At 38.9% G+C, this 23,568-nt stretch overlaps 1 protein-coding gene across 1 annotated transcript; it reads left to right on the top strand.

The window, feature by feature from the left end:
* Positions 1–22,300: 22,300 nt before the first annotated feature.
* Positions 22,301–23,341, top strand: LOC126198336 (3-hydroxyacyl-CoA dehydrogenase type-2-like). Its single transcript, XM_049934713.1, has one exon. The coding sequence runs from the start codon at positions 22,438–22,440 to the stop codon at positions 23,203–23,205; it is 768 nt and encodes a 255-aa protein (XP_049790670.1). The 5' UTR covers positions 22,301–22,437; the 3' UTR covers positions 23,206–23,341.
* Positions 23,342–23,568: the final 227 nt, after the last annotated feature.

Below are 23,568 nucleotides of genomic sequence, written 5' to 3'. Positions count from 1 at the left end.
TTACACTAAGGATGTCTCCGATTCTCATATAGGAGTACTGAGATTAATATAGACTATTAAAAGACAAAATCATTTTCCAGAGCAACACAGATTAGGTGATTCTGCTACTGAGCAGCAGTGGTCATCTCCAGAATGATCACATGACTCATTACAGTTGCAGCAAATACAAGAGTTTCAGATACATCAAATTTCGCACTACCTTTCACATAAAGCACAGTACCTTCACTTCCAGTTCAACATCAAATAGTGCATATGCTACCAACCTATCCACAGATGTGTGTGCCCCTGCATGTTTCTTCTGCACCACCTTATAATAGTTTTGACATTTCATAGTGGTTTTTTAACTTGTAATTTTTCGTTGAGAGTGTAATATTTTTTGCAGTACTGTAATAGCAATGTCGATATTATTACTTACCTTATTGAAACTGCCAGAGTTTCAGTTAAGTGAATATAGTTTCTCATTTTGGAATTTTTCTATTGTAGACTACACCTCAATCCAGAATATCATTCATCGAAACTTGTAACAAACATGTGGTAGAAGTTTTAAGAAAATGTGGCCTTGTTGCTCTTTAGATCTTGAAGTCAAGCATAAAAAGTACCAAACTAGTCTCTTTTTTATTGAATCAATCCAGATTATTGTTTGACACTTTGGTCATTACTACCGCCCATCAAGAACGCACAATGCAAGTAAAAGCATGACATCCATCTCTGTGGAATGACAGCCACTAGGGTTTTGTACGCCCACATAAAAAAAAACTGCAAGCTATGCACACCTATTGATGTAATATCATGTGACACACTCGGTAGAAAATCAGCTTGGTATATTTAGTTTATATACATAAAAAAGTCCTATTACATTTGTAACGTTCCCTGGCATTTTCACAATTTATTTGTAACATATACGCCGATCTGCGCAAGTTATATATATATATATATATATATATATATATATATATATATATATATATATATCTTAATATTACTGAATGTGGTATGAAATATGTTTGTTATTTTTATTATATTTTTTTGTAACATTTCTCTGTATTAGGATAGGAAATTTCTATATTTATTATGTGAATGTAAAAGTGTCAGTATTTGCGGTATCAGCGATATTTGCTAGAAATCGATTTACAAAGAAATGTTAATAATCGTAATAGTCGTGCCGTTGTTTATCTTTGGCATGTGGAGACTCTCTGTCGTTGTATGGACAGAGCAGCTAGTTGTGTGGACAGAGCCGCTAGAGTGAGGAAGGGTCAGTTGTGGACAGAGCAGCTAGTGTGTGGAAGAGTCGTTGTATGGACAGAGCAGCTAGTTGTGTGGACAGAGCCGCTAGAGTGAGGAAGGGTCAGTTGTGGACAGAGCAGCTGAAGTGAGGAAGAAGTGAGGAAGTGTTAATCCTTGATCGCTCTAGCAGACGCGATGTGCAGCTACGCTCGCGCCCATTAGACGCGCCTGATTCATTAACCCGCAATGTGGGCACTAAAGGTTGTGTATGCATCGTGGTTATCCAGCAGAGTTAAGATGTACTTCTTTTGTATCTGTCGGGACTTTGCCGCCTTTAATCAAAGCGTACGAATTAATGTGAGTTGACTTGTTGTTTGGGATAAATATATTAGTATTCATTAAAAGTGTGAATTATTTATGTAAATGAGCATGCCCACGTCATCTATAAATCACATGCGTAATGTAGTAGGTTTGATCAGTGATAAATGTCGGCTTGGCAATAATTAAGACATTTTCTGTTAATTAAAATATTTTTGTGTTCTATGGCTAGTGCCGGGATAAAAGTCAGTAAAAATATTTCACAAAAAAGAAAAACCCACTGCATTCTGGAAAGTGTATGCCAAGGCCAAATGATTTAAGAGACTCAGTTCTTATCCAGATAGTACTATCCAATTAATATGAGTGCACGTAATAATTTCCTTTAAATGTACGTAATCCTTAAGAAAGTAAAATTTGTTTTTTTATTACCACACGTAATGAAGAGAGTGGTTCTACAACAAAGTTCGCACTAAGGCAAATTAACTTTTAAGCAAGAAATAAAATTATTATTTCCTTTTTTTATTTCTACGAAATTTCAAATCATTCATTCCAGGAATTACGTTAAAATGGCACCCAGCGTGAAGCTCGATTCTTATTTAAGAGAATATCATTAAACATTGCAGTTGACAAGCACATGCAGTAGTGAAAGTTGTTAGCATTTTTACACCACTTCCAGATGCTTCTTGATGAAGATAGTTATCAGTGATATTTCAAATACTTTTTTTTTATAGAGCAAGAGCGTAATCTTCACAAATGATGATCAATAATGAGGTAAGTAGTTCATTCTGAAACAGAGATGTTACGATAAATATGGAGGCAACTAGTTTTTTCTGAAACAGAAATGTTACTCTCCCACATACAGAAAATTGAAGGACAAACCTTGCCACAATAACAGTAAGTTTATCAATCTGTTGATTGGAATGTGATCAGTCTATGAGATTTGTTTCAGTGTGAACGTATTCACAAGTTTGTCTTTTCTTCCTGGTGCTGAAGGGAATTTCTCTTGCTTCAACAAGTAGATAATTCCTTAGTGAGGATAGCATGGCTCTAATGCATACTGTATGACGCAAATCCCAGGTGTCCCCTTCAGGAAGGGCATGCTCAATTTCTTTTCCCATTCTTCTCGAAACCAAATTTATGCACCATACCTAATGACCTTTTTATCAACAGGATGACATACTGCGAGCTTCCTGCCTTGTTTTCGTCCAGTAAAAGATACTGTAAATATATACAGCCAAAGGTCAACCGAAAATTGCCTGGTACTTTCTCTTAGGGAAAATCAATGTCTAGCAGATATAGCAGTTAACAGTAATATAGGTATGTTAAGAAGCAGAGATCTGTAGAGGGCATCTTGAGTAATAAATTGTTGATCAGAACCACAGACACCTCATACTTAAAGGGTCTTAGGCAGAACCACCCCAAGAGATAAAATACTACATTTTTCTCAATAATATATTATAGAATGCAAATTATCAGGATGCATTTTGAATATTTCCTACACAGATTTAAATAATTACAGTCACTGTTTCTAGGGATGTTGATATGGAGTGATGTTTTTCAAGCAGTGTTAATGCTGCATCTTGATATGCCAATTAGCTCCATGTCACCTAGATTTGGGGCTGTGAATTCTTGGAGAATGGTTCTTACAGATATGTAGAGGGCTCATCTAGCTAATTGTAAGGGTGTCATATCCACCTCCAGGTGATTTTCATGTCCGACTGCTTTTTAACAGAGGTAAATCAACAGAATGACTGAATCTTCCCTTTCGAATCTCTGTCTCTAAATTTCTATTATTCTTCGATGTGTCACAATTGACATTCAATATTAATTGATATTTAATATTAATGTTGTGGTGGTGTTAAACATTCTTTCTGTATTCTGGCATTGGCAATTCTGTCTCTCTAGACTGCTGCAGAATATAGTACACTACTAGCTATTAAAATTGCTACACCACGAATACGACGAGCTTCAGACGCGAAATTTAACCGACAGGAACAAGATACTGTGATATGCAAATGATTAGCTTTTCAGAGCATTCACACAAGGCTGGCGCCGATGGCTACACCTGCAACGTGCTGACACGAGGAAAGTTTCCAACCAATTTCTCATACACAAACAGCAGTTGACCGGCGTTGCCTGGTGAAACGTTGTTGTGATGCCTCGTCTAAGGAAGAGAAATGCGTACCATCACGTTTCCGACTTTGATAAAGGTCGGATTGTAGCCTATCGCAATTGCGGTTTATCGTATCGCGACATTGCTGCTCGCGTTGGTCGAGATCCAATGACTGTTAGCAGAATATGGAATCGGTGGGTTCAGGAGGGTAATACGGAACGCCGTGCAGGATCCCAACGGCCTCGTAACACTAGCAGTCGAGATGACAGGCATCTTATCCACATGGCTGTAACGGATCGTGCAGCCACGTCTCGATCCCTGAGTCAACAGATGGGGCATCATCGGACGACAACTCGCGCATCATCCTCAAACAACATTAACTGCCCCTGTGTTCTTATATCGGTTCACAAATTTTCCATGTTAACAAGAGTACTTCGTCCCTTCCAGTACCCAAGATGTTTAAAGCAGCAATATTCCTCTCTGTCTACCATTCTCTCCTGTAATTCGTCATCCTTTCAAGTGTCTTTGCTAGACACGAAAATAGAGCTACCGTTTGTAGGACAATTGACAGACGGACCTTGCCTGTTTTAAGAATAGGAAATAAAACTTGTGTTGAACGTTCTACTGGCTCTGTGACATTCATCCATACTACATCATATTTCTTGTGGAGTGTAGAAAGTTCATTAGATAACTGTTGTTCTACTACTCCTTATCTATTTTCTATACATAATATAATTAATTATCAAAGACATAATGGGTATAACAAATTAAAAATTTAATCTCTAACAGTGAAACACTACTTTTCACCTGTAGTCTACATCAACATTTAGGCATTTATCCTACCATTCTGTGAGATTTCTATGCCAGTGATGAAAAATTCTTGATCTTCCTATCTAATCTTGTGTATGACTTGTTTTATTTGAACTTGATGCCACATAACAATTTTTTGAGTTGACTAAACAGGTAAAATTGAATGATGTGAGGTCAGGATTGTACGGTGGGTGTGACAACACCTCTGAACACAACTTTCGATCATCTTTCGCGTCTTCTGGGCAGTATGGATGTCGGTATTATAGTGTAAGATCAGTGGGCTGAGACACTTACAGAAGCAGGATGACAAAGCGTGGAGCCTGACGGCAAGGGAATGTAAGTCGCCATAGACGCTAATGAGACAGAAATAGCGAATTATACATTTATTACCTTTAATTTACAATTGAACTGTCTTCTCTGCTGCAGCAGTGAGGTGAACTATGGTCGCAGCAAGCGGAGTGAAACGCATGGTGCGCCTGCTCAGCAGTTTCTCAAAGCCATCAGAAAGGTTGCAGCAGCTCACACAGCATGAGTGGCGCTATGCAAGGTAGCCAGACCGACTAGTGGTTGGCATTGCTCAACTGCCAATGATGCCCAACAGCACGATGACGTTTTTCACTAGGGCATACTAATTGATCTCTTTAACACCTCTGCACAGTTCAGTGATGGTAGTGCTGAGTTAAGGCATGGCCTTTCCACCAGAGGAAGGATGTGGACGCCAGTGTTCACTCACACATGTGAGTCTGGGACAGCAGCAGCTAACATGCCTTCTGAAAAGAGCGTCAATGTGATAGTGTGTCAAGCACCATCGCTTTGCCCCCCCCCCCCCCCCCCCCAGTGAGCTAGTGGTAGAAGGCTGTCTGCACATCAGCAGTGGGTTGGCAGCCCACAGCAGCCATGTCTAGCAGACCAGGCTGGCTGCAGTCTCAGAGGTAGTAGTCATCTGGTGAACAATAGTCAGCACATCACCAGTCCTTCCTCGATGCTGATTCACTGAAACTGGGAGACAGAAAGGCTCAGGAACTTGAATAGTAATAGTTGTTCATCAGAGGCAATGATGTTATGTTTTGGTGAAGATGACCAGACGTGGCCTGGTTTCTAGGTTCATGAACAACTTTCACTGCACCTCAGTGTCTCAACTGTGGCTTTCAGCTCTTCATCTTGATGCTTTCCTGTAATATGAATGGATTGAAAAGTGTTCCTGTGTAAAATTTACATCTTGTTAAGACACCTTGCAATACTGTTGGAATGGAGTTATGTTCATTCAGCAGTCAGGTCATCTTGTTGAACTGGCGATTCACACATCTTCCTTGAGCAATGTATGGCAAGGGCCTCAGTTGAGTGCCATGATATTGCAGCATCTGCTCTCCTGGCTGTTTGTCATTCCAATTGTGACACAGTGCTCGAGAGTGCCTTGGTATGGCTCGGCAATGGATGGGGAGAATTTTATTTTATTTTATTTATTTATTTTTTTACATTTGGCTGCTTTATCTTTCTGTGACATGATACTCCCTTTCCCTTTTGAATTTTGCTCAGTTTGCTTCTGATTTGGTCCCATTACATAAATGTACAAAGTTTCATTTGAATATTCATGACAGCTAATTCACAATGTCCTTGTTTTGTTTCTTAAATTTATGTTGTTTCTGTTGTTCTATATACACTAATACAGATCCACAATATTGTTGGGTTATACTTTTTGTCGTTCTATGTACACTATCACGCCACTAGACTGGTATTTGCCGTACTGGAAACTCATGGGCATGGGGAATTTTATGCCTGCAGCAAAAGTAGAGCGCGCAAACTGCTGGTAGAACCATGGAAACACTGATACATGTAATACTTACGAGTCTTGATGTTATGCGATTGTTTATTGCTGAATACGCTGGGACATTGGTTCCACGCAAATTCTTCCTCTTCCCAATGCTCAAGTTCGTCCAATGAATATAATAGGTCAGGGTTCAAGGTATTGTTTAAAAACATTAGGTTTTGTGCTTTTAAGACTTCTAACAGTTTTTCTGGCCAATAGAATGTAGGTCGTGATAACTTCACCGGTGATAGAAGCTGAAAAGCGGAATTGTGCTCCTGCTATACAAGTTGTACCATTTTATCAGTATACTATTGTTTCGTAATTCTACTTTTGTCAAGCCCTTGCTTTAACCGTAAATTTCAACCTACAGGAATCTAAAATAATGTCCCTGCACCTGAGAGTATGTTATCATGACAACCAGTTCTTAGCATACACAGGAGTATTTGCAGTTCAAATGCCAAAACCTTAATGGTCAGTGTACCTTGTGACATGGCCGCGCTTGAAGTTGGTGTCCAAAGAGGAAACCAAATTTCCACTGAGTAAAATTGTACACCGCAGAAGGTCGATTTTAACATGATGTTTATAAAAGAAGTACAGCCCGAGAATTGCAGAATACCTTTTACTAACACGTAGCAACACTTCAGTGTGCTCACGTAAACAGTTAGCTCCTACGCTGAAGCCGAGCAGCGTTGCCGCTAACGACTTCATGTCATTGTCACCTATTCGCATGAAACCTGTAACAGGGAGACCTGAGTCTCTTCGAACCTGAGAGGTCCAGACTAACGACTGACATGTGCGCACATCTATGGATTCCTTGCCCTAAAATAAGCCTATCAAGCAGCGTTCTGTCTCTGTAAACATCTATGCAGTATTAGAGTCTACTGGATATGCTTTCCGATGAATGATGCATTCCCATTTTGCTGTTAAAGGCAAAAGATTTTTTGGTTGCTGTTTCCTTTGCTTCCTCCTCCCGCATCTTGCGCCTTATGATAGACTCAACCACACTCATATCACTCTGGTTGACGACATTGCTTTTGTAGATGGCCCTGATATCCATATCTGTAACACTTCAGAGGCGAAGACACAATGCACATTACGCCCCTTTATAGCAATATCAGTTTCTTCCGGTTGTGTGACGATTCTAATGGCTGCAGCCAGATCAGATGGATTTCCCATCTTGACTCTGCATGACATGTCATTAGGGATACACCTTAAGAAGACATATAGAGCCCTACATTTTGGCCTCGCCCATTAACCATAAGATAGTCATATGTAAACACGTTTTATCTATCCAGTTATTCAATTTTGTCGTAGCTGTTACATCGTTAGTGAACACAGTTACATCCTCCGTTGTTTTCCGAGAAAAAGGCGTTACCGAGTTGGCTGCTGACGGATTCACAAAAAGATGGGGCACACTCAACATTAATTTTCCTTCTCCTGATTGCGATTGTTGAAAGGTTTGCAGTAACTTTCACTTGGCTATGTAATTCTTCATTGTATTCTTTCCACTGAGCACTTACTGCCAATAACTTAGTTACTTCTTCCGATAAAGTGGCGACAGACTCAACCGTGATAGCTGCATGTGTGTCTGGTATTTTGTGTATCCTACAATTGCAACTACAATAACAGAAACTATGGGGAAAACTACACTTACAATGTAAACACAAAAAATGAGCTCAGTCAGTTTTTACGCCTGGTCATGACCCAACGTGACTCAAAACGGTCATGTGCCAAATGACCAAATCATCTACAAATGTCACACTTAGTGCATAGCAACTCATTTTCTGGTAAATTACAAAATTTACACCTTACTAGCGTTAAATGCTCTTCATTACACTCTCTCATAAATAGGAACAAGTTCAACAAATGACACTGAGTCCTATTGGATCCCACAAACTAGACACAGCCACACAAAAATAAACACAACCAGAAAGGCCAGCAGATAACGTTCACTCACTACACTTCATTGTGTTGGCTGGAAGTCGGAGCAGTGACATCAGTGAATGCTACAGAAGTGTTTCCACTGTCATAAAAGTCCTGAGGTGACAGCCTATTCTGACACTAATACATAAGGGTCAGTGGGCTGCGACCCTTATGGATGCAGGACGACGAAGTATAGAGCATGCTGGTGAGGGCCTGTAAGCCACTGAGGATTATAATGGGACATCATAAGCGAATTATACGTTTATTAGCTTTAGTTTAGAATTCAGCTGCCTTTCCGTGGCAGCAGTAGGAGGACTGTGGACGTAAAAAGCACGACAGAACACGCTGCCACGCACACTCAGCAGTCTCTCGAGGCCATCGGTACGGTCACAGCATCTCACACTGCAGCACTGTACAGACAGCCGGCCCAGTTGGCTGGTAGATATTGCCCGTCCGGTGATGAGGCCCAACAGCTTAGTGATGTTTTTGACTAGGGCACACTCGTAGACTTCATAGTGAGGGACACAATGAGCTTCCAAAAGCTCAGCAAGGGATGGCAATGGTAATGCACAGTTACGACATGGCCTCTCACAAGAGAAAGACCATGCCAACGAGTGTTCACTCCCAGATGTGAGCCGGTGGAAGCAGCAGTCACTGCACCTATCAAATACAGTGAAAGTGTGAGAGTGCGTCAAGCACTATCTGTTTTCCCTCCAGCGAGTTGCTAGTAGAAGGCTCCAGGTCTTCACATCATCAGTGAGAGGTTGGCAGCTCACAGTGACTACGTCTAGTACACTATGCTGGCTGGTGTCTCGAAGAAAGTAGTCATCTGGTAAAACGTAGTCAGCACATCACAGGTACTGCCTCAATGGTGGCACACTGCAGCTGGAAGATAGAAGGGCTTGGAAACTTGAATATTTATTGTTGTCTACCGGAGGCAAGAGGATGAACGAATGTGGCCTCGTTTTCTGTGTTTGTCAGTGGTCTTTGCCACACCTTGATGTCTCAATGGTGGCTTTCAGCTCTTCATCTTTGCGCTTTTCTGCAATACCGATGGGCTGAAAAGCATTTCTGTATAGGATTTACGTGTTGTTAAGGCACCTTGCAGTGTTGTTAGAATGACATCATGTTCCTTCCACAGTGAGCTCACCTTGCTAAAATGGCAATGCAGACATCTCACTCAAGCGATGTGAGGGAATGGCCTTGGTTGTGTGCCACAATATTGCAGTATTGAGTCTGCTGCCTGTTTGTCATTATGGTTGTGACATGGCACTTAGGCCTGGCTTGGTGTGGCTCAGCGCTGACTGGGCAATGTTATATTGGCCCAGTTTATCTTTCTGTGGTGCGAAGTCATGCCATTTGAGAGAGCACCATGGCGTTTTATTTTTCTCATAGTTTTCGCTCTGTATTAAAGCACATTATATTGGTTCTGTCTGTTCACAGTATTTTGTCCTTCTAGTCAGAGAAAAACTGGGTCTTGAGAGTTATGGAACACCATTAAACTCAGTTCACCAGCATACATTTGAGATTTGAATTTTTCTTAACAGATGAACCAAGGTGCTTCTTCTTTGAATTGATGTTCATAGTGAAGAGTTCACAGCATATCCATGGTTGTCTAGAAAATCATAACCTTCTTTTAGAATTCGCTGTTTGAGCTCAAAACAAATGGAAACAAAGGTTTCTATCGACTTCAGGACTCCAAAACACATTATGTGCTAACTAAGCTTCTCGGGAGTGATCGAACACACAGAAACAACATTAGAGAAAAATCGGCAGTTGTCAAGATTTTTATATACCTGTCGTTGTGTATAATGTTCGAAAACATTATCATCTTGAGGAAAATACAGTGTTTCTAAAAGATTCATCTATTTTTAGAAGACTACAAGTTCTTCATGAATGAAAGCAGAAACTTGGTGATATTTGATCTACACATGTGATAACTGAAGTTATATTTTCAAAGGAATATCTAACTTTATGAGGATATATTTTTGCATACATACACATACAATCTCAGATTCGTTTTTAGAGTTATCTTTAGAATCAAAGTTTTCAATTTTCCACAGACTGTGAGGTGGAATGTATACTGCATACACTTTTCCTGCCTGACTTGACAGTTCAATCCACTCCCACTTCGGATTTTTTAAAAAACAAATTCACTATTGATACCTAGATGATTTTCTTTACAAATGCTCACTCTAGTAGATCACAAGCAGCGAGCAATTTGATCAATCAAACACATTTGACACAGTAAATCAGATGTTGCTTCTTAACAGCTACAACAATATGGAGTTTGAAATGCTGGTCTCAACAGGTTCAAGAATTATCTGTGTGACAGAAGTCAGTTTGCTTATTAAAGTTCACTTATAAAAAAACAACAAAAATCTACATGAGCTTCTGCACAAGACAAAGTGTCATTCCTTTAGTCCAAAGTATGTATTAGTAGACATAAAATTAGCGAAGTACAGAAAACATAATTTTTTGGACTTTGCATCAGTGACACCTAACCTAACCTAGTCTGTTTCTTACCATGATCAATAAGAGATACAACAAATATTGACACCTTAAATGTGGTGTAAAATTCTTTATTTGACTCTGTAATGAGCTATGGTCTGATTTTCTGAGGAAATAGCTCTGAATCACATACCACTTTTAAGTTACAGGAACAAACTGTGAGAATAATACCATTTTAAAAGAAATATGAACACTGTAGGCTAGTTTTTAAAAAGATTAAAGTCCTGTCCCTAATATAGCTGTAGTCATGTTGACTGGTTCACAATACAGCTTTTGAAGTTTCTACATGAAAACCTGAATCTTCGCTCCCATGAAGCAAGAAACATATCATACCACACAGTACAAAACTATATGGGAACAGTGTAAAAAGCATGGAAATCAACACATAGAATCACCTTTCAGTGGACCTCAAATCATTAATAAAGGAGACAAAATAAAAGTCTCTGTTTATTATGCCATTTTGTTTACTGTCATCGTCAGATACAAAAAACAAGGTTCAAAGTCGTCATTAAAAAACTCTGTCACTGAACCTTGTTTTGTAAGTTCTAAATTTTTTTAATATGTGATGATGGCAATACCCAAACAAGCATAAAAAATAATGAAATTTATTAAGTGATATAGATTGTTTTCTTCACAAAAGACCTCAAATCAATCAGATCAACAACAGAAACTGAAACAGCTATTATTATATAATTGCTTCTACTGTTAAGAAATGTTTACAAAGTTCTACTGTTATAAATCAATAATTCTACATTTCTGTATGTAACTTATACATATTTAGGAGACTTTTAACACTTCTTCACCATTCTGTTTCAAAACTTTCTAGTAAGTTCATACAGTCCCACAACTTCAGGTAAAAAATCTTTTCACTGAACATCGCTCTTCTAGTTTATGTACTTCAAGAGGAGCTGACAGTATAAGATGAACAAATGAAGTTTGTTTACTTTTGTTTCTTTTAAACTGCTATCAGAATTCATCCCAAAAGTGACCATCGTTACCCACCAAAAATTTTACCCAACAATATTAAGCAGTTATATGAGTAACGTACTTAGTCTTGCTAATTACTTCAACTTCAACTGCATTGATATTTGTCTTTTAAGTTCACTACATTATACAAGAATAGAAGCTTATTTACAACAACAATGTAATATTTCATGCAGTTATCACGATTATTTCATTAGTCGCTATGCACCATCCATTTATAATGCATGACAAAAATACTCTATCATAATCATTAATTCCACAAAGTATAGGAACTATTGCTGTTGCATGCAGTTCACCAAAGAGAAATGAATTGGAGTTTGAAGCATTATCACTTTATAATGGTAACATTTTCAATTTTTATCTAATAATACCCTATAGTGTTATCTGACAGTGTTATAGAGGCAGATGTTGCTGGAGAAGCTGTTGAAGATGATGCAGTTCGTTTGTACTTCTTGAATGAACGCTTTATGGATCATTTTGAGGATATGATGGAAGATGGGCACTCACTAATTGGAAGCAAGGTTAGTGTTAGTGTTTATGCAATAAACATCTCAATATATCCTGCCCCACAACAAGATTCCCATTATGTTTTACATAAATTTCTTCACATATTTCAGCAATTATTAAGGGTACATTTCTTTCACAATAACAATTTCAGCTGTGATGATATGGTGATATACTAACAGTAATAGAAAACTTTAGGCAGTCTGATATGCTTGAATAGCTCACCTAGTAATGCTCTGTTGATGAAAGAAACGTTTCCAGATTCGGGTCACAATCTGGAACAAAGGGATAATTTGTCACAAAGCATCACCTTGTCGTATACTCTGGCAAACTGTGGAATACATCTATTGGTAAAAATTTCAAAGTTGATTTTCTTCTCAGTGTAATTCAGGAAAAGAGGGCTATCTTTTGAAAATTGTGCCTTTTTAGTGTGTTTCAACATTTTATTTATTTTTTTTCACAGTCACTGCTTTCTTGTGCCTATTTGAATACGTAGGCGTGTGCAAGATAACATTTCAACTTATCTTTGATGTGAATACAATAGCACACTTGACTTTGGTGGCACTTTAAAACTCTTTTTATATACTTACTCATACTTTGATTGCTGTTTAGAGGTGTACTGGATACTTCAATACACATTTACAATTACAGCAAATGGATAAATTACAATTTGATCACGTGTATTATTATCTTACATTAGACTTGTACATATATATAAAACAATTCGTGAAAACTTGGGGAAAACATAATATTTTAATATTAATTTAATTTACTACATAATAGGTGACTAATTTCAGTTTATGCTGCAATGGATGTGACACTACAAAAATTTTCAGCTTTACTTTCCATCGTCACAGTATATGTAGTGCAATCCACAAGATATTGCTTTGGTACTGATTATTCTAACTCCTTTGCACTTGTCTCACAATATTCCTTAACACTGCATGAACATGCTATTTTTAAGTTCCATCTTTGTTTTGTTTTGAAAACTGGTAGTGCTTTTATATTTTTTGAATTGCTTGGTAATCTATTGTATAATAAACACCCTGTTTTAGTAGAGTCTTTATCAGCTAGCTGTAGTCGGGTACTGTTGATGTGATAGTCATCTTTTTCTCTTGTGCTGTAATTGTATAATTTTATGTTTAGCATTAATTTATCTAACAGTTTCTTCATGTTGTGTTTGTAAATGATTGTCATTGATAAGGCATGACACTTCTCTGATTCCAGTGAGACAGGATCTTTTTACAAATACTGTTATTATGCCATGTTACATGGCTACAACTAGAACACAATTCCTTGTAAATATGTTGGACAGTCCAGATTAATACATCAACAAATTGGGCATCTTCATTCAGTGTGATCCTGGGCACTTGTAAACACAATTACTCCTTTCTGTCAATCTGTCACGTCTTCACTTTCACCAGTCTTGGTGCACTGATTCCAAGTAAATGACTGGCACATACACACTACTTCACTCACATAACTAGTACCAGTTCTCATGCATGCCAGTGCGAGCTTTTAAGAGAGTGTCTAATACTTTTACCTTGTCTTTTTGTAGTGATAATTTTGTTCCTTGACACATTATTATGACAGTGGAAAAATGTTTGGTAACATCCTTAAATCAAAGCTTTCTGGTGGTTTGAAAATTCGGTTTTCTCTTGTTAACACTGTTGTTTGAGACACATGGTCCTCAAAATCTATACTGAATGAGTCTATAGTACCATTTGTAGGCTATATGTCTGCATGTACCTGATCGCTAGACCTGAGTTCTTTGACACGCAATTACGAGGGCGGTTCAATAAGTAATGCAACACATTTTTTTCTGAAACAGGGGTTGTTTTATTCAGCATTGAAATACACCAGGTTATTCCCCAATCTTTTAGCTACACAACACTATTTTTCAACGTAATCTCCATTCAATGCTACGGCCTTACGCCACCTTGAAATGAGGGCCTGTATGCCTGCACGGTACCATTCCACTGGTCGATGTCGGAGCCAACGTCGTACTGCATCAATAACTTCTTCATCATCCGCGTAGTGCCTCCCACAGATTGCGTCCTTCATTGGGCCAAACATATTGAAATCCGACGGTGCGAGATCGGGGCTGTAGGGTGCATGAGGAAGAACGGTCCACTGAAGTTTTGTGAGCTCCTCTTGGGTGCGAAGACTTGTGTGAGGTCTTGCGTTGTCATGAAGAAGGAGAAGTTCGTTCTGATTTTTGTGCCTACGAACACGCTGAAGTCGTTTCTTCAATTTCTGAAGAGTAGCACAATACACTTCAGAGTTGATCGTTTGACCATGGGGAAGGACATCGAACAGAATAACCCCTTCAGCGTCCCAGAAGACTGTAACCATGACTTTACCAGCTGAGGGTATGGCTTTAAACTTTTTCTTGGTAGGGGAGTGGGTGTGGCGCCACTCCATTGATTGCCGTTTTGTTTCAGGTTCGAAGTGATGAACCCATGTTTCATCGCCTGTAACAATCTTTGACAAGAAATTGTCACCCTCAGCCACATGACGAGCAAGCAATTCCGCACAGATGGTTCTCCTTTGCTCTTTATGGTGTTCGTTTAGACAACGAGGAACCCAGCGGGAACAAACCTTTGAATATCCCAACTGGTGAACAATTGTGACAACACTACCAACAGAGATGTCAAGTTGAGCACTGAGTTGTTTGATGGTGATCCGTTGATCATCTCGAACGAGTGTGTTCGCACGCTCTGCCATTGCAGGAGTCACAGCTGTGCATGGCTGGCCCGCACGCGGGAGATCAGACAGTCTTGCTTGACTTTGCGGCGATGATGACACACGCTTTACCCAACGACTCACCGTGCTTTTGTCCACTGCCAGATCACCGTAGACATTCTGCAAGCGCCTATGAATATCTGAGATGCCCTGGTTTTCCGCCAAAGGAAACTCGATCACTGCCCGTTGTTTGCAATGCACATCCGTTACAGACGCCATTTTAACAGCTCCGTACAGCGCTGCCACGTGTCGGAAGTCAATGAAACTATACGAGACGAAGCGGGAATGTTTGAAAATATTCCACAAGAAATTTCCGGTTTTTTCAACCAAAATTGGCCGAGAAAAAAAATGTGTTGCATTACTTATTGAACTGCCCTCGTATTTGTTATACTTATAGATTTTGAATTTCATTACAGCAAAGGTCCGATGCATTAGTTTTCTTTGTTTATATTCTATCAATAAAATTACGACTCATGACTATCATCGCCCAATGGAGTACTTAAGTGCTGTATATGATTTATTGAAGTACTTGTATTGTTCTCCCTCCCTCCCTCCCTCCGTCTCTCTCTCTCTCTCTCTCTCTCTCTCTCTCTCTCTTTAAACAAAATGATGACAATTTTCTTATTTAGTGCCAGAATATGGGGTTATTTTGAACAACAGTGTAACATTGAACAGTTTTTTCAGAAAGTTATATACACTGTTATAAATACTATTGAAACAGTATTGGATGGTAAATTTCTATTTGGGATCCTTATATAGAAAATGTTGGTGCCAATGCCTGTATCTGGTAGCATTTGTATATTCTATTCAACCAGTGATGAGTCTGACCAAATTCTGGAAAAAGCTCTTTGGGTACTAACAATATTCCAGAAACTGGAGACTTTTGTTTGGTTTGTTTTATTGCCAAAGAACCAGTAAAATTCTAAACATCAGTCAAGATGATGGAATAACTTATGGTTCAGCTTCTCTTGATGAGGGAACTCCCAGTAAGGAAGACATTATAAAGTTTCTTAGGGCTCCATATGTCGATACGATGCGAGTTTTATTCTATTGCAAGCAAGACCTTAAAGTGTACCAACAAACATTTCTATAGACAGTGGCAAACTAATGATTTCATTTTCCTGACTTACATTTTGTAAAATTAAGAATATGACTGTCAAAAAATGTTTTACAAACTTAATTTCCAAATTTATCTAATTTCATTTAAATTGCCATTATGTTTAATATTGATAAAGTACTATTAAATCATTTATTTCATTTAAAAGCAATATTATTCCACAAAATTACTCTCACAGACTTTAACTGTTAACAGCGTTACAAAAGTACTATGCGTTCAATGTTACACCATCTCAAGGTAACATTGAATACTGCCTTTTGTTTTTATTATGTATGGTAAACTCATGTATGATCATTTTTGACATGGACATTCTTTTGAGGCCCCTACTCCCCATGCGTAGCTGCACTCATTAGTTTACCCTCCACACTGCCCTCCAATACTAAATTGGTGATCCCTTGATGCCTCAGAATATGCCCTACCAATCGATCCCTTCTTGTAGTCAAGATGTGTGACAAACTCCTCTTCTCCCCAATTCTATTCAATACCTCCTCATTAGTTATGTGATCTACCCATCTAATCTTCAGCAATCCTCTGTAGCACCACATTTCGAAATCTTTAATTCTCTTACTGTCCAAACTATTTATCATCCATGTTTCACTCCCATACATGGCTACACTCCACACAAATACTTTCAGAAACGACTTCCTGACACTTAAATCTATACTCGATGTTATCAAATTTGCCATTGCCAGTCTACATTTTATATCCTCTCTACTTTGACCATCATCAGGTATTTTGCTCCGCAAATAGCAAAACTCCTTTACTACTTTAAGTGTCTCATTTCCTAATCTAATTCCCTCAGCCTCGAGCGACTTAATTCGACTACATTCCATTATCCTCGTTTTGCTTTTGTTGATGTTCATCTTATATCCTCCTTTCAAGACACTGTACATTCCGTTCAACTGCTCTTCCAAGTCTTTTGCTGTCTCTGACAGAATTACAATGTCATCGGCGAACCTCAAAGTTTTTATTTCTCCTCCATGGATTTTAATACCTACTCCGAATTTTTCTCTTGTTTCCTTTACTGCTTGCTCAATATACAGCTTGAATAACACCGGGGAGAGGCTACAACCCTGTCTCACTCCCTTCCCAACCACTGCTTCCCTTTCATGTCCCTCAACTCTTATAACTGCCATCTGGTTACTGTACAAATTGTAAATAGCCTTTCGCTCCCTGTACTTTACCCCTGCCACCTTCAGAATTTGAAAGAGAGTATTCCAGTCAACATTGTCAAAAGCTTTCTCTAAGTCTACAAATGCTAGAAACGTAGGTATGCATTTCCTTAATCTATTTTCTAAGATAAGTCGTAGGTCAGTATTGTGTTCCAACATTTCTACGGAATCCAAATTGATCTTCCCCAAGGTCAACTTCTACCAGTTTTTCCATTCATCTGTAAAGAATTCGTGTTAGTATTTTGCATCCGTGACTTATTAAACTGATAGTTCAGTAATTTTCACATCTGTCAACATCTGCTTTCTTTGGGATTGGAATTATTATATTCTTCGTGAAGTCTGAGGGTATTTTGCCTATCTCATACATCTTGCTCACCAGATGGTAGAGTTTTGTCAGGTCTGGCTATCCCACGGCTATCAGTAGTTCTAATGGAATGTTGTCTACTCCCGGTGCCTTGTTTCAACTTAGGTCTTTCAGTGCTCTGTCAAACTCTTCACACAGTATCATATCTCCTATTTCATCTTCATCTACATTCTCTTCCATTTCTATAATATTGTCCTCAAGAACATCGCCCTTGTATAGACTCTCTGCATTCTCCTCCCCACCTTTCTGCTTTCCCTTCTTTGCTTAGAACTGGGTTTCCATCTGAGCTCTTGATATTCATACAAGTGGTTCTCTTTTCTCCAAAGGTCTCTTTAATTTACCCGTAGGCAGTATCTCTCTTTCCCCTAGTGAGATAAGCCTCTACATCCTTACATTTGTCCTCTAGCCATCCCTGCTTAGCCATTTTGCACTTCTTGTCGATCTCATTTTTGAGAAGTTTGTATTCCTTTTTGCCTGCTTCATTTACTGCATTTTTATATTTTTTCCTTTCATCAATTAAATTCAATATTTCTTCTGTTACCCAAGGATAACTACCAGCCCTCGTCTTTTTACCTACTTGATCGTCTGCTGCCTTCACTACTTCATCCCTCAAAGCTACCCATTCTTCATCTACTATATTTCTTTCCCCCATTCCTGTCAATTGTTACCTTACGCTCTCAATGAAACTCTGTACAATCTGTGGTTTAGTCAATTTATCTAGGTCCCACTCCTTAAATTCCCACCTTTTTGCAGTTTCTTCAGTTTTAATCTACAGTTCATAACCAATATACTGTGGTCAGAATCCACATCTGCCCCTGGAAATGTCTTACAATTTAAAACCTGGTTCCTAAATCTCTGTCTTACCATTATATAATCTATCTGATACCTTCTAGTATCTCCAGGCTTCTTCCATGTATACAACCTTCTTTCATGATTCTTGAACCAAGTTATGCTCTGTACAAAATTCTACCAGGTGGCTTCCTCTTTCATTTCTTACCCCCAATCCATATTCACCTACTACGTTTTCTTCTCTTCCTTTTCCTACTATCGAATTCCAATCACCTATGACTAATAAATTTTCGTCTCCCTTCATTATCTGAATAATTTCTTTTACCTCATCATACATTTCTTCAATTTCTCAATCATCTGCAGAGCTAGTTGGCATATAAACTTGTACTACTGTAGTAGGCACGGGCTTCGTGTCTCTCTTCGCCACAATAATGCATTCACTATGCTGTTTGTAGTAGCTTACCCGCACTCCTATTTTTTTATTCATTATTAACCTACTGCTGCTTTACCCTTATTTGATTTTGTATTTTTAACCCTGTATTCACCTGACCAAAAATGTTGTTCCTCCTGCCACCGGACTTCACTAATTCCCACTATATCTAATTTTAACCTATCCATTTCCCTTTTTAAATTTTCTAAGCTACCTGCTCAACCCTCAGCATAATTATCGCTATTTTATTGGCGGCCCATAGTCGTTTGTATCATTTTAAAATAACCATTTTAATCAAGGGAGGCACAGAAAGTAATATGATGAGCACCTTACAATTGCTTTAGATTAGTGAGGTTTACCTGTATCAGAGTGTAATGAACGCTGATTATTAGCCAACAATTCATTAGAAACTACTTTTAATGTCTCCGTGAAAAAGAAAGCGATAAGAGACATTAATTAACAAAATTACATATTAAACGCTTTGGTGAAAAAATGCAATTTTTCACATAGTATACAATTTCCTTACGAACTGGAATTCAGTTGGATTAGTAAGACGTAAAGGCCCGTCCACACGCAACGATCTGTCTGCGCAAATGTCTGCGCACATGTGATGTGCGCAGACAGATCGTTGCGTGTGGACAGAACATTTGCACCAACCTGAGGTGTGTGCAAACCTGAAAGTTGGAGTTGGAGGTTTGAGCGAAACCTCTCAAATCTGTGGGTTCAAACCACATCTGCGCAGACAAGTTGGAGCGTGTGGACAGGAGATCGCCGCAAATCTGGCGCGAAACAGCTGTTTGCTCAGTCTAGTGTTTGTATTTGTGCGCACAGAGCATTAAAATGGCTGATACTCGTCAGTGTTCTCGAGAGTTTGTAAGTGAATTCATTGAAATATACAGAAACCACCCATGTTTGTGGAAGATTAAAAGTAAAGAATATAATGACCGAGACAAAAAGACAGCAGCATACAATGCTCTAATTGAAAAATTGCGGGCAGTTGACGCCTCGGCAATCAGAGAAACGGTAATAAAAAAATAATTTCGTTGCGAATTGGCGAAATTATTTGCGGATGGATGTCGAAACTTATAATTATCTCTTAAAGCTTGTAACCCCTCATATTATGAGAAAAAAATACTTGTATGAGAAGGGCAATTTCTCCTCATGAACGGCTGGCGGTAACATTAAGATTCCTAGCAACAGGAAGGAGCTACAAGGATTTGGAATTTTCATCTGCAATATCGAAACAAGCATTGAGTGAAATAATACCCAACAGATGTGAAGTTATTTACGCTTTCCTGAAGGATGAGTTCATGAAGGCCAGTCAAGTAAATTAAGTCTGTCAGCGAATTGTTTACCGAAAAGAACTATCCAAAGTTCAGAAATCGAGAAGATCTGGTTTAGGAGTAGATCAAGTATACCAGCCAACATTATGGTATTTTGATCTGCTTGTCTTTCTTAGTGATCAAGAAACGCCAAGGCCAAGCAGGAGTACAATTGAAGATGAAATTGGAGTTTCAATGTGCGAGGAAATGGAACACGAGGTAGTGTAAAACAAAACTGGTTCGCCCTGCAACTCTCGCAGTAAATTTACGTGAGAAAATTGCTTTCGCTTTAGCAGCCACTGTCTACACCATTTTGACCGCTTTCTCTGTTTCCTGCGGTTGGTCTGAATGTTTTTTGCAACACAAGTTGCGAACACAGACCACAACAGAACTTCCTCCATTGCTATATTTCAAAATAACTGAATTAAATTTTGACGTTTACGGGGAGCGTAGTCGCTTGCCACTGATATTTCATTTCTATACCGACAGATGGCGGGCGAGTAGTAGATTGGGGTTTGTGTCGTGTGAACACATCACATTTGCAGCGATCTTTTGCATGTACAGACATCTGCGCCGATGTCTGCGCAGACAGATCGTTGCGTCTGGACCGGGCTTAACGCAAGTGTTATATTAAATCAGGATCAAAGGAAGTTAGATTCCAATCTTCTTCACTGAAAATGACTGTACAATTCGTGCCCCGTAAAATTTTTCGCGACTAATTAATGCTCGGTTTACACTAGCATGTTACTGCAGCAATTTACGCGATTTGCGAGTGTAAACATATCGCCAAGTCGACTTGCGACCGTTGCAATTTATTGCGGAAGTGACTTGCTGCACGTTTTCCGCTTCCAGTGTGAACACCACGCAAGAAGTATCTGCAAGTAATTTGCAGCTTTTAGGATTTATTTCTATTTCCTGCAAGTAGGAAGCGATAGTAAGTATGTCGTCTGCATAACACTCATGTTTAACATTATACTTAATGTGGTGACTTAATTTTATACAACCATTTACGTATTATATGCAAACAAATTTCAGAGATGGATGAGAAACGGGAATGGATGAAGCAGGATATAGAACATTTTATTGAAGCCGTGGAGAGCTACCCCGAAATATGGAACGTGCATAACTGGGACTTTAAGGATGGAGTGAAGAAGATGAGCGCATTAAATGAAATCTCGTCGATATTCGACACACCTCTGAAAGAAGTAGACAGAAAAAGTAGCATAACTTGAAGACACAACCCCTTTGCCACCTGCATCCACTCGCTTGTAGTTTTAGGAGTCTGGAAAAAGACGATGTGTAATTATTACATGTTCTATTTAATTAGCTTGTCACTTTCCATTTTATGAGCATTAGGAAAAAAAAACATTTTTATAAGCATATCATTCTGTAAAATGCAGTTTATTTCAATGAAAATTTAATTTCATTGTTGTCTTTTCACATACCTTCAAATAATTTACCTTTTTCAAGACGTCAAAAATGGCTCTACATACATCGGGTAAGATCAGAGAAATCGTGCTGACGGGAATATGAAACAAGTACATTAGGGGCTTGTATGAGTCTCCTTCAAAGAAAATTTTGGTTGTATGTTTCACATAAATAAATGAAAAGGCCTATTTTATTCGTAGCTCACCTGTAGCTATAAATCGTACAGTGACTAGCAAACGTTCCTTTGCTGAAATAGCAGTACGGAAGTTTGTGTCTCGTTTTGATATAAACGTCGCTATTAACGTCAACAAACACTCCAAATGATTTGAAAGCATTCTGCAGAAATTTCAAAAGTATCCATGCTCTCGATAATAAGTTCTTGCAAAAGGTTATTATAGGCACCATTCTGCGGTCTTCTCATTGTCCACTCTCTAACCCAAATACTTCTTCACGTTTTTCATTACAATTACAAGAGCTGCAGCATATCCCACCCGCCTACTTGTCATTTTATACTTCGGCTGACACTCGTAGTGGTACTGAAAACATATGTAAACAGTATCAGCAAGTTGTTGACGTAAGTTTCTTGCCAAAGAACTTGCGGAAGCATCTTGCTTAATTCTTGCGCTGCTGTGTAAACAAAGCTGCAAGCGGTTCGCAATAACTTGCAGCAATAACTTCTGCAAGCTACTTGCTAGTGTAAAGCCAGCGCAGAACCACTTCCTTTTCGCTACGAACATCTTTGCTTATGTTGATAACACAGTGATGTAGCGGGGTAAGGCTGTGCTATCTCATGTTGTTGCGTTGGACGAAAGCAGTTGATCGTAGAACTTCACAGTGCTTAAGCAGTGCGTGTCACCATATACACACACATTCATAATGATTAAAAATCTTGTCGGTCTCGTGACAGGAGGTGCCTCTGGTCTTGGGAAAGCAACAGCAGCCCGCCTCGTGCAGCAAGGAGCCCGTGTTGTCATCTGTGATTTGCCCACCTCTCAAGGAACAGCAGTTGCAAAAGAGTTAGGCGGAAATGCTATATTTGCGCCTGTAGATGTAACATCTGAAAACGATGTTCAAAATGCTCTCAATGTTGTGAAAGATAAGTTTGGACGTCTGGATGTCTTGGTCAATTGTGCCGGTATTGGCGTCGCTTTTAGAACCTATAATTTTAATAAAAAACTAGCACATAAGCTGGAAGACTTCACAAAAGTTGTAACAGTCAATGCCATTGGGACATTCAATGTGACTCGTTTGGCTGTAGGTTTGATAGGAGAAAACCAACCTAATGAAGATGGCCAGAGAGGAGTAGTTATAAACACTGCTAGCGTGGCAGCCTATGATGGACAAATAGGACAAGCAGCTTATTCTGCAAGCAAGGGAGCTATTGTTGGAATGACCCTGCCAATAGCGAGAGATCTTGCAATACAAGGGATTCGTGTTTGTACAATTGCTCCAGGTCTGTTTGATACTCCACTGATGTCAGCACTGCCTGAGAAGGTCAGAGCTTATTTGGCGAAAATGGTACCGTTTCCTCAAAGATTGGGTAAGCCAGAAGAATATGCAATGATGGTGCAGTCTATAATAGAAAACCCAATGATGAATGGTGAAGTGATCCGTCTTGATGGTGCTATTAGGATGCAGCCCTGAGTTGACTGACTAGTTTACAACAAATTAAATGCACCAGAATGGGAAATTGTTGTACATAAACTATATTTTGTAAATATTAATTTTTTATATGGTGAAAGTTAAAAATAAAGTTCTGGAAGAAGTGTTGGCATGGTTACTTGTTACTGCATTTTACGAAGTTTATCAAAACCTTAGTCATTTAACACTGTCTGTTTGAGAATATATGTCAGGTAGTAAACTTTATCATGTAAGCTGTAGAATGAACTGTTATGCTTCTGACAGGTTGTTGATATCCTTGATTGCTGCGTCGTTTGCGATTATGAGCTGGTGGTCAGTAAATCTGATGGGCTGTGTCGAATAGCAGGCGTCTATCAGACTGGTAAG

This window comes from Schistocerca nitens, chromosome 1 (genome assembly GCF_023898315.1).
Source record: "Schistocerca nitens isolate TAMUIC-IGC-003100 chromosome 1, iqSchNite1.1, whole genome shotgun sequence".
In the NCBI taxonomy this organism is placed as follows: domain Eukaryota; kingdom Metazoa; phylum Arthropoda; class Insecta; order Orthoptera; family Acrididae; genus Schistocerca; species Schistocerca nitens.
Note: the sequence above shows the minus strand (reverse complement) of the source record. Positions and strands in the feature narration are given on the sequence as shown.

Excerpts from the sequence above, each read along its gene's own strand:
- LOC126198336 (XM_049934713.1), top strand. The coding sequence starts at position 22,438 with ATGATTAAAAATCTTGTCGGTCTCGTGACAGGAGGTGCCTCTGGTCTT.